A 12,408-nucleotide genomic window follows, 5' to 3' on the forward strand; every position below is an offset into this window, starting at 1 on the left:
AAGCCAAAGCATTTGATCATGCCCTACATAGATTATGAATGTAACTCCTTGCAGGTAACCGGCCATTTAGCTATAAAACGTTCAGTTCCAAAGGAACGCATTAAATCTTCCCACTTCGCACTAAGTTTACAGAATGACCTGGACCAAGTCATGGCTTGATCTAAAATGTGGCAAATGAATTTCCATCCCTCTAAATTCTATGTGTTGCATATTCATCGACGATTGAAAAGCCCCACTGCCCATCAATATACGATGTTAAACCAGATTCTAGAAGTGGTGGACCACCAAGGCGACAGGTCTAATTTGCAGGTCTTAGATCGCAGGTCGTAGGTTGCAGGTCATTGTTTCACCAATACAGAAAGTATCCTAAACATTCTTAAAAGCTAACCTTAGGCCTGAAACGCTTAACTGGAAAACACACATTTTAAACGTGAAGAACAAAGCCAATAAGATTCTAGGATTCATCAAAAGAAATCTTCATTCTTCCCCAGAGAGAATCAAAGCTCAGGTATATCGTTGGTTAGACCCAGAATATTCTTGTGCATCACGCTTGTAAAAAAAGTAAAAGTAAAGTGGTGCATTTATATAGCGCCTTTATCACAAGTCTCAAAGGCGCTTTACAATGATCAATTTACCCCCAGCGGACTGGAAGCATATACAGGCGCAAATTGCAGCCGCTTCTAAGCAGTCCATGCATGCTAGTACTCATTTTACCGACCTCAGAAGGATGGAAAGCTGAGTGAACTACAGCGGGAAAGAAGGTCGCCAAATATTCCACTCTCGGCAGAACCGGGAATGGAACCCGGGACCTTAGGGTTGGAAGGCAGAGATCTTACCACTGCGTCAACCCCTCCGCCATGCCACCCTTACAGAAAATACCAAATAGACCTGCTTGAGCAAATAGGCCATTTTAGAGTTCTTTGCTCAGCGACCTAGCCTATGAATGGCTGTGAGGCTGCCGATGACCTTGTATTGATACAGCCCCCGCTGCTTTTATCGTGTAAATTGTGTTTTTGTAATTCTAATTAGTCCGTATTAACATTACAAAAGCACGAAGGTTTGTATCAAAATAGGGTCACCTGCAGCAGCCTTGCTTCCATTCTTAGGCCAGGTAATTAAGCTATAACTATAAAACGGTCTATTCAGAGAGGGCTGCTTGTTTTGTGACCAAGACCTACTGAAGAGAGGAGGGCTGGATATCCCAAGGATTAAACTATTTACACTGGTCAACTTTAAAGCACAGGAGGAGAATAGCAAGGCTATGCATGCTCTTCAAAACACTTAACTGCTATGCAATTGCAAAAATTGCGTTCATAACTGCGAATATCATAGCTTCACTTGATTTCATATCCGCAGTTCATATATGATTCATTTCATATACCATTTCATTATTTTAGAACAATGCTTCTTTGCCTCATTGAAGAAGGTAGCTAGTCATACTTGCCACCAATATGAAATCAAACTCTCCACCACAAGGAATTATTTCGCCACCAAGCAAAGTTGTTATCCACATGCAACTAAGAGGCTGGCGATGCTATAATCAAGTCAGCAACTTATTAAAACTTACAACAGTCATGAAGCTCCTAATGTTACATATGTAAGAGGCTGTTTTGCCTACCCAGAATTCGATTTGCCTTCCCAAGTAAATGAGAAAAATAATTATGTTGAGCACATCGTCAACTAAGAAAAAGATGTGCCTCCTTGGTCATGCCTGTTGATTCTGATTCATGTAGACGAATCGACTTTCTGTGAATTGGTGAAATGACTGACGCACCCAACGTTCACTTTCAACTTATCACAATGACAACACAAATAATACTATAATAATTCTTTAATCGTTTGAACTTAGTTAGTACTTAAATAGTGACATGCATATGAAATATAATATAATAATAACTTTGATAAATGACATGTAATACACATGCAGGGTGTCATATCCTATGAATACTCAGTTTCTTGAAATCTGTGGAAACAAGTAAATAATTACCTCAGTTAATGATGCCGATGACAAAGAAAATGATGATATTGTTTAGACACCATATTCAAGAATGATCACTGCGCTAACTAAAAAAATTGAAGCAATTCTAATTTTGTTAATTTTGTTAGAAACAGAAAAATTCAAGCAGCTTTAACAGGATTTTACCCCTTGGATACCTGTCACAGGAAAAAATAAATTGACCTCATCCTGGACAGATTCAGATTTGTGAATCTGGTGCCTGAGCAATAGTATCTGGTAGTAGAAGGATTAGATTGTGGTTGGCATATTATTAACAATGGGTGATGTCACGAGAAACATTGCTATAGACCCATTTCAGTAATTCCCAATCTGGAGGACAAAACAACGGTTGTTCTGTCCCTGGAAAGAAACAAACCTTTCAAATGCAAAACAATCTTATTGTTTTGTCCTCCAGATTGGGAATTTAAAACTGAAAGGGGTCTATAAGAACCCAAGACCTGCACCTGTACAGTAAAACAGGTGCAGGTCTTAAGCTCTTATAGTGATATTTCTCATGACATCACCCATTGTTATTAATATGCCAACCACAACCTAATTGGCTGTTGAAACAATTACTTCTTTTGTTCCATGGTTGGAACATTTGAACATCAAAGGAAATGTGGCATCATGCTTGTAAACAAGAAACATCCCTATTGAAGCCAACAGAATTAACTATAAAAAGTGTAAGCAGTAGTGTTTCTTAACCCATTGAGGCCATTTGAGCAGCAGCCCTAGACACTGAAATGAGCCTTCACAATTAGGAAAGAGAAAAAAAAGTCTGACCAGGGTAGGATTCAAACCCCATTTTTTTACTAATAAATCTTTGTGACCCAAGTGTGAAGCACAAGGAGCCAATAGTATAGTGTGCTGTCCTCCTACTGCGTGAATAAGAGGATGGTATACAGATTTAACCAGGTCAATAAATGATATGGGACTACAATAGTCCGACCATGTGTTTTTGTTCCCATACCCATTCATGTAATGCATCCACAAATGCTCGCTACTCCACATAATACACAACATAAAATTATGGCTCGAGAAATCATGATTAGTGTATAGTACAGTGTATGTAATATCACAATACATGTACATGTCTCTTCTTCAAAATACATTGTATTGATACTTGTATTGTGTAAAAATAATTATAAGAATGATTTCAGTTCACTGATGCCCTTGTGTATCATTGTTTCTTAAATTACTTATTGATTAAAGCATCTCACTTGCACTTTGGACAGCCGTAAAACACTGTTTGGCCTTCGTCTGCTGATCTTGTTTGCCTTGTGACGTATGTCATACCCTCATGGCCACAGTTTAGACATTTTCTATCAACCTACAGTACAATGTACAATGACAGTAAATCAGAAAAGCAAAGTAGAGCAATGTGTCTTGGACTCTACTGCCACACCGCGCACCTGCGGCTCAGTTGGTTGAGCATCAGGCTGTCATGCGGGAGGTCACGGGTTTGAACCCTGGCCAGATCAACACTCAGGGTCTTAAAATAACTGAGGAGAAAGTGCTGCCTTTGGAAATTTCAGCTGCAAATGGCGAGACTTTCAAGTCTTCTCAGATAAGGACTATAAACCATAGGCCCCGTCTCAATATCTTCTATATTCATAAGCTCCCTATGGGACGTTTAAGAACCCACACACTATGTGTATCAAGTATTTATGAGTCAATGAATCAATGAGTCAATGAGTTAGTGCAGTTACCCTAACCCATAAAATGAAGCTAAAATTTCAGAGAGTGCTTAGGCCTAATCACTGAAACGAGGGCTTAGGCTTAATCAATAAATCATTGCTATATTGACTGTGATTCTCATTGACTCATGACTAATGACTCATTGACCATTTGACTCATAAATCATGGGACTTCACACACTACAGTGCAGTTGAGAAGAGTAGGGGATGGAGTCCCCAGTGTTGTGGCTGTCCTGTTCTCTCCAGCAGTGGCTGTCTTGGCAGTTATGTCTCTAAAAAGGCTTATGGTGTATAAAGCTTCCTAAGCAGAAATAGCCAAAAGTAAAAAAGGAACTTTGCTGAGTGCTGGAACATGTAGATGTACATGAGATTTCATACCATGGGTCCTACTGACTCCTCAGTTTTTGCATAGCTTGTTCTTTCCTTTGGAACATTGAAGACCTTTCTTGAGTGAATTTCTATCCCTTCGTAATCTGTCTTAGAAAGAGAATGTTACCATGGTAATGTTTGCTACCATGCTATCCTGCCAAGCAAGCATTCCTGAGCGAAAGAAGCGCACAAAAGAGATGTTTCTGCATTCTGACCAAGGGAAAATTGAGTCAAAAGGCTTCAAGAACTTGCAACCAGAATGTGAGAGTATGTCTTTGAAATTCTTCTTTCACATGGATTACTTGCCTTACACACTATTAAACAGAGTCACCTTTTCCATTCATATTTTTGGACAAGAAGAAAATAGGGATGTCTGGTTCATTCTTTCTTGCTGAGCATGCCCAAGTCTGGCCAAGTTACTGAAAAAGTTCAACTCATGATCACACTATTGACTGTCAGCAGTATCGCATTGTGGTAAAAGTGCCAACATGCACTGTCATTCCTTAGGCCAAATACTACAAAAACCACCGATCTGTGGAATGGGCCCAAATTATCGGGTCACTGCCCTGCCCACTTTCGTTAAACATTTTGATGAAATGTACAAAAAGACCACAACAATGGAAAACACGTTTTCAAAATTTATCTCTGTTTTCTTTGGCAATCGCAGAAAAACTTGCCATGAAGAAACCTGTGGTGAAGTCTCCACCCTTTCCGATAATGTCTAGTATAACCTTCATTCTCAAGTCTTCTCCGAGAGCTTTTTCACGTTTATAGAGCCTTCCATATGTGCTCAGTTCTGCCGTTCCCTCTTAAGAATTTGAACTATTTACAAGCGAAAGAGGGCGGGGCAGAGACACATAAACTCCCGCCCATTCCACAGATCGGTAGTTTTCGTAGTAGCTAAACCCATTGACCCGTGTGCGGAGTGGCTCAGCAGTTAATGGACTAAAGAGAAAAATGAATCGTACTGCACGTGCGGCACACAATTTAATGCATTTCTTTACCATACTCTGAGCAACAACAAGGTAAAATAACCAAATTTAAGATTTTGATGACAACATGAGCATAAGACAATGAATCTTTCATTTTTCACTTTTACTTCAGGACCATTTGTACCAATCCAGTGGCAGGATACTTTGTCCACATTGTCAACTGTGATCAAAAACTTGACAATCGTGAATTTCTCAATTTTAACCTGCAGAAGTTACACGTATGCATACAGTTGTCCCTGTAGACAACATTTTTTCGACGGCCATAATCCAATCCAAAGTGTCTTACCAGACGTATCCTTCTTAAAACTGCAAAGGCTGCAAGACACCACCTCCTCTAAACCAGGCAGAGGAAGGATGGAGCCACAGTTCGGACAGAAATCTGGATCACACTCGAATGCTTCTTTGGACGCCATCTTGAATTCCGTTGACAACCGCTGGTTAACACTGTCTCGCATCCACTTGGTTACCAGACTCTCAGCAGTTTGTGACTAAGACCAGGCGGGGGACCAGGAGTGAAGGAAAACATGCTTTTTTTCCCGGTTGCAAATATTATATCCACCCTGGTTTTTTGCTCGGTCCATCGTTAAGCACAACATAGAAGATGGGGGATGAAAAGAAACGTTTTGGCGGCAAGTACTTTTAGCAAGATTTCCGTACAGGTCCCTACTTTCTTATGTATACGCCTTTTTGTGTAATTAATGAACAGCCTGGGAGACTGCTGCACTTTGTTCTTTGAGGTTTAGAAGATGTACTGTTTCGAAAGACAATCAATTCTGCATGCATGATCAGGTAAGGTCCCGGAGGGAAATCTTTCCATCACTTTTTCCGCTAGCGGCTGCTTTTCATTTTCTAGGGCTGTTATTTTGCATTCAAACAATCAAGTGCATTCATAATAGACAGTTAACTTTAAAAGCTGCCATGGAATATAACGCTGCTTCGGCTATTATTTCGCGGTCTTTTCACCTCGGTTAGCTGGGGTAACCCGCCACGAACCGTCGCCGCGGCGAAGTGCTAACAACAACGCTAATATGTATTTAAAGTAGCGTTATCGTTGCCGTTCCCGTCCTTATTGGTTACTTAAGCTCTCTAATAACAAGTCTTAATGCATCGTGGGTTTCAGTTGTCTGTTCTGAAGGGCGATAACCCAGTCCACGTTCAACCACGTTCGTACATTTACAGTGTGCAGTCACTAGACACCAGTTTACACTCGTTCTGAATCCAACATGGCGGACAACCAGGAAGTGAATCATCTAGCCGATTAACTTTCACTTTCTGATTCATCGAAAGGATTATGAGTTTTGTCGGTGTAAAAACGAGTGCGAATAACGACTCGAGGACTGAAGAATTTCCGCTTCACTGTGCAGTGAGACGTAATGACGTGAACACTGTCGAGAGCTTGCTAAAGCGTGGAGCAGACCCCAATGAGAAAGATCACAGGGAAACGACAGCCATACACTATGTCAATCACTTGCATGAAGACGCCGACAGAATGGTACACGTTTTGTTGAAGTTTGGTGGGGATATGCTTAGCAGAAACTGCTATGGACAGCTACCGTTTGAAGAAGCTTTAGCGCTTTCTAACAAGAAATCCTGCGAGGCTTTTGTAGACTGGGGATTTTCACTTGAAAAATGTCACCGTATGCATAAAGGTACATACGAGCTGCTCTACCAAGTTCAGCTGTTTCAGCCTCATGCTATAAAGACACTCCAAGTTCTTGTTGATCTCGGGGTTGATCTAACCATTACGTTGTCCTCAAAAGGTGAAACCCTTCTACACCAGGCTGTAGAGTCTGGTGCTAGCTCGGAAACTATACAATTTCTTATCAGATCTGGACTCTCAGTAAACCAGCAAAACTGTTTAGGAATGACACCTTTGCATATGATGCGTTTCACCGACTGCAACTTAGATTGGAATGAAGAAGAAAAATATAGGCATTCAGAAGTAATAAGATGTTTCATAAAAGAGGGATATGATGTTAATTGTCAAGACATCTTTGGGTGCACAGTTGTACATTACATAGTCTCTGAAATGCGGCAGAGCTCTATCCTACGATATCTCATTCGCCATGGTGCAAACTTAAACATCAAAGATAGAAATGGTGTCACACCTTTGCATCTTGCCTGCTTCTGGAGAAATATAACAAATGTCAAAGAAATGATTGAAGGGGGATGCCTGACTGATATTCGGGACAATCAAGGTGCAACCATATTTCACTACACTGTTTTCTATAACAACCCAACAGTCCTTAAATATCTTTTAACTGATCGGTATGAGCCATCTCTTGTTGGTACAGCAGATTACTCTGGAAGAACTCCACTTCAATTGGCCATGTATTTTGGATATGTAGAGCTGATAGAACTCTTTAAGAGCTATTTCCAATCCTTTAACGAAAGCCCAAACAACTTTATGGTCAACATGCCAGATTTGTTCCCTTTGAAAGATGAAATTGATGTTTTTGAACAAGAAGAAGTTGACAGTATGGCTTCAGAGGACTTTGTTATGAAAGATGACCAGGACAGAACCCTTAACAAGTTACTGAATTCTCCTGTCCTTGGCATAATGCCAGAATTGGGTGAAGAAAAAGAAGTGGGAAAAGCTGTGACCAAGCTTATTGAACAGGTAGCAGTTAAAGTTTACAAAAACTGCCCACTTTTTTCCTTTGAGCCTAAACTCTCTGGTAGTTTAAGCGAGGGGACTAAGTGTGGATTGCCTAACGAGTTTGACTTCTTGTGTACAATGGGGGAGCTATCAAAAGTCTTTTTGGATCCTGTAGTGGATTCAAGCCCTCCAATGTTTGGCCAACTGCAACTCAGACCCGAGATTTCCCTCTCTGGTCACAACGTTTTGCACTATGTGGACAAAGACAAAAGTTTGCGAAGTGCAAAATTGATGGAAGACTTCACAGAAGAACTAAATAGAGCTTTTTTAGAAAAGGACGTTTGGGAAGACATGCCAGCGCTTTCACCAGTAAGTTTTTGTGAGAAGGGTGCAAATGCGACAACAATCCGCATCAATTGGCATGGGCACTTCTTCAAGGATATGCTGATCTACATTGACCTGGTCCCAGCACTTTATTTCCCCAATTTCTGGCCACCATATGTCTCTCAGACAGCGCTGTTGACACCAAAGATCAAAGAAAATGGGATACATGTTGTGTTTGCTTTACACAATGACCAGTTTTTTGACTGCCAAGAAAAACACTTTCGCCTTTCATTTTCTTTGGCTGAAACTGAAATATTCAAGACCCTTCCAGAGAAAGTTCGTGTGGGTTACGTTCTTGCAAAAGCAATCAGGAATTCTTATGTATGCCCACAAATTGCACCAAAGAAAAGTTTGCAGACAGCCACGCCAACATATTCAGGATCACCACTGCAATGTTCAACTGAAAATGACCAGAAAGTGATACATTGTATTGAACAAGGCTTGTCAGGAAAAGAGTGGCAGTGCATCTCAGAAGGTGAAAAAGAAGAAGAGGAAGAAGTTGAGTTAATTGAGCCAGAGGATAAAGATGTCCATGCCGACAAACTCATTACCAGTTATCTCCTAAAAAATGCATTGTTTGCATTGGTGAACAAATCTTGTCATGGAGAACTTGATGTGGATCTTCAAAACATCTCTCAGGACCAAGTCATTGTTTGGGCAAAGCTTATTTATGATTACATCGAAGATTGCCTTACAGAGGAAAGGCTGCCATCATTTTTCGTCCCCAGCTGCAACTTACTTAACAAGGCTTATGATTCAGGACAACACGAGTTGGTGTTTAAATCAGGAGCAGAATTTGAGCCCCTGTCTGTGCTAGATGATGATGATGGTGAGTCCCAAGACTTTGACACCACAGAGGAAGAAGTCAAGTACTTAAGAAAGCTTTTTGTTAAAATGTTAAAAGGCATTCTCAAGTCTCCATGAAAAAAAAAAAAACATTGTGTGCTCATGCAGTAACAGTTAAACAGTTCGGTGACGCGGTGAATTTTACTTGGATACAAAATTAAGTCTTTTGGGGTCAGACTGAGGCAGAAAAAAAGAAACAAAGAAAGTGAACTGAAACAAAAATGTTTGGTGTGTAGCCAGGCATGTTAAAAATATAATAAAAAGGTTGACACTGGCTAAAATATTGTGTTGGACGTTTCGGCAACTGCTGTTGCCTTCCTCAGCAGGGATGAAAAATGCAAAAATCTAACGGCGTCCCGATGGTACACGATGCGTATAAATATAAAATCGCACTTCAAAAGAATATTTTAAAAAATGAAATAGACAATAAAAACGAAGGTCTCCAGAGCACTCTAAAATATTTTTACAAATTCTTTATGTTATTGTAAACGTTTGGAAGTGCTATATGCTCGTTTATAGCGTTCGTATCTCGTAAGGAATGCCAAGCCTCCAGAATAAGTCTTTGTCGCCATGCCGATGATCTGTCAACAATTTCGACGTTCATCAAGTCTATTTGGTGATTGTAGCGCATGTGGTGTTTGGCCAACAAAGAGTTTTCATCTAATGTTGCTATGGCCATTGAGTGCTCTTTGACGCGTGTTTTTAGCGCGCGCGATGTCTGACCGTTGTAAACACAATCACAATCTTTGCATTTGATCTTATTTACGAGTCCTCTAGAGGCCTCCCTCTCGATTTTGTCCTTTGGTTTTTTAAGTATATTTGAGATTGTCCGAATAGGTTTATGAGCGACCTTAATGTTGAAACCTCGAAGAACCCTCGCGATTTTCTCGGAGAATCCTTTGGCATAGGGCAAAACAACCATACCGCGCTGGTCGGAAGCATTTACTTCTTGTTGTCTGTTGCGTTGGCGACCATTGTAGATGAAATTAGCGGTAAGGGCTTTTGCTACTCTCTTAGTTTCTCGTACAGCTTCCTCTTCGGTGGACGGGATATTCTTTGCGCGATCCATGAGGGAGCGTATGACCGAGTATTTATGTTGGGGGTGGTGATGAGATTTGAAGTCAAGGTAGCGGTCGGTGTGGGTAGCTTTTCTGTATACAGACACGGTGGTTGTTCTTGTGTCAAGAAAGGAGGCTTGGCAATCCTTACGAGATACGAACGCTATAAACGAGCATATAGCACTTCCAAACGTTTACAATAACATAAAGAATTTGTAAAAATATTTTAGAGTGCTCTGGAGACCTTCGTTTTTATTATCTATTTCATTTTTTAAAATATTCTTTTGAAGTGCGATTTTATATTTATACGCATCGTGTATCATCGGGACGCCGTTAGATTTTTGCATTTTTCATCCCTGCTGAGGAAGGCAACAGCAGTTGCCGAAACGTCCAACACAATATTTTAGCCAGTGTCAACCTTTTTATTATATTTTTTTTTTTTTGAACTGAAACAAGTTTCCTTACAAAGAAGAACTCACAAAGGCAGGCGAAAAATAAAACTAAAAACTAGAGCGTTTGCTTTGATGCTTTTTGTTCCAGGCAATTCACGGCTGAGGAACTACTTCACGTTACTTGCTAAATAAGCAAGACTGTAAAACTGTGCTTGAACGAAACAAGGAACTGTGAATCATACGCATTTCCATAAGGAAAGCAAGTTTGAAGATATAGCAAGATGCCGTCTCAAGCAACAATTGTTTTCGTTTGTCTGAAGTTGACATACATGTATTAAAGTTAATGCTTTCCGACACGTGATGAAAAAAGTCAGGTAAACCAAACAGGCTTTGTCGGCGACCCGAAATCTTTATCATGGATAAGAGAAGAGTGGTTGAACTATAAGGAAGGAAGTTCCTCTTTAACAAGAGAAAAAAGCTAAGACTCAAACGATTGTTATGGTTTTTAACCTGAGGAAGCTCATGAAATCTCGGTTAGTAACAATCACTACAATGGTTTTGATGAGCCAATTTAAAATGACATTTGACCCACTTTGACTCATTACTAGGTTCAACAAATAGTCTAATCACCTTTTGCTGTTTGAACGAGAATGTTCAAGTGCAATACGTTTTATACACGATTTTGATTGTGTTCCAGATTATCCTTTTAGGAACTCGCATGGTGTTGAACAACTTCGTGTCCCCTATGTAGAGGCCCAGTTAGTGGGGTTGTGTCTAGTCTGCATTTCAAATATTGAGGATTTTGTGTCGCTGTCGGAATGTTGTACAACACCTCTACAAAGCTGTTCCTGATTTACATTAGCTGCCTTGCCATTCAACACTTGTCCAATTGGCAACGTGGTGGGTGTTGCTGGTTGTCTGAAACCACCTGCCCTGCTTGTTCAAATTGGCATTTACTGAAGCAAAATGTGAATGTTATCTTTGTCTAAGTGTATCGTTCAATGGAACGCAAGCAAAAGTCGGAAAGGGCCAATTTCGCCTTTCTTGTATTAGATCAATTTTTAAGGCTCTGAATTTTGTACAGTAGCTAAAACATTTAAAACAGCCTCTAAAACATTCAAATCAAAGCCAGTTTCAGAACTTAATCACTCAAAATGTGTGATGTTATCTCATTTTTCAATAAACTACTGGAGGTTTGGATTGAGACAATGCCTAATAGTAAACCTAGGAGTTCAAGCCAGGATCCCAGCCAGGATCTTTCGTCAAGATTTCCAACCCTCATTCTAGTGACCTAATTACTAAAATGAGTTCTTAATCCTAATCACTAAAATGAGTGCTTAGACCTAATCAGTAAAATGAGTGCTTAAACGCAATCACTAAAATGGGAGCGTTGACCTAATCACGAAAATGAGCGCTTAGTCCTCATCACTATAATGAGTGCATAGACCTGGATTGTAATCACTAAAATGGGCACGTAGACCTAATCACTAAAAGGAACTTGTAGACCTACTCACTAAAATGACTGCTTAGACCTGGATTTCACAGGATACTGGCTTGGATCATGGCCCCAAGTCCTGCTATGGATCATTGCTCGAAATCCTGGCTTGACGTTTAGGTACCTGAGTTTACATTATGTTTCGCCGGTATGAATTTCAAACAAGCTCTTTTCCAAACCCGCAATCAAACCTCTTAAAGCTAGTCCCGATGAAGGCTTAGAGCCGGCCAAAAAAACAAACTCCCGTAATGTCAAAATATTTATTGCCATGGCTGATACTACATACTAATTACTTATTGAAGGCATCAGACCACTTGGTTTTATAGTTATTTTACCCTCCAGAAGTTTCATCAAGGAAATATGACATGCTGCTTCCGGCCTCTCTCAAGTTTTAGCGCAAATACAGTGGAAGTTTCGTTTAAAAAGAAACGCGACTAAAGCACAGGGTAGCATGTTCGAAAATAGAGGACGTAAAATCATTTTAGATGCAAACGAATTACTCGGCCCAAATCAATGCCTGAAAAATGAAAGGTACTCCTCGGCCTTAATAGACCATATTCGTATTCTCAGTATTGGACTG

At 40.2% G+C, this 12,408-nt stretch overlaps 3 protein-coding genes across 3 annotated transcripts; 1 reads left to right on the forward strand and 2 right to left on the reverse strand.

Annotated features, from left to right (window-relative positions):
• Positions 1-1,816: 1,816 nt before the first annotated feature.
• LOC138028621 (DNA-directed RNA polymerase I subunit RPA12-like) lies at positions 1,817-5,478 on the reverse strand. Its single transcript, XM_068876218.1, has 4 exons — positions 5,341-5,478; positions 4,072-4,166; positions 3,217-3,326; positions 1,817-1,963 (listed from the first exon to the last, which is right to left on the reverse strand). Exons 1-4 carry the CDS (start codon positions 5,465-5,467, stop codon positions 1,939-1,941), a joined length of 357 nt encoding a protein of 118 aa, XP_068732319.1. The 5' UTR covers positions 5,468-5,478; the 3' UTR covers positions 1,817-1,938.
• Positions 5,479-6,284: 806 nt separating this feature from the next.
• Positions 6,285-9,096, forward strand: LOC138029234 (uncharacterized). Its single transcript, XM_068876946.1, has one exon. It carries the CDS (start codon positions 6,346-6,348, stop codon positions 8,959-8,961), a length of 2,616 nt encoding a protein of 871 aa, XP_068733047.1. The 5' UTR covers positions 6,285-6,345; the 3' UTR covers positions 8,962-9,096.
• A 250-nt stretch (positions 9,097-9,346) lies between these two features.
• Positions 9,347-9,952, reverse strand: LOC138030814 (uncharacterized). Its single transcript, XM_068878685.1, has one exon. It carries the CDS (start codon positions 9,950-9,952, stop codon positions 9,347-9,349), a length of 606 nt encoding a protein of 201 aa, XP_068734786.1.
• Positions 9,953-12,408: the final 2,456 nt, after the last annotated feature.

The sequence above is a fragment of the Montipora capricornis genome, chromosome 13 (genome assembly GCF_036669925.1).
Source record: "Montipora capricornis isolate CH-2021 chromosome 13, ASM3666992v2, whole genome shotgun sequence".
Taxonomy (NCBI): Eukaryota; Metazoa; Cnidaria; class Anthozoa; order Scleractinia; family Acroporidae; genus Montipora; species Montipora capricornis.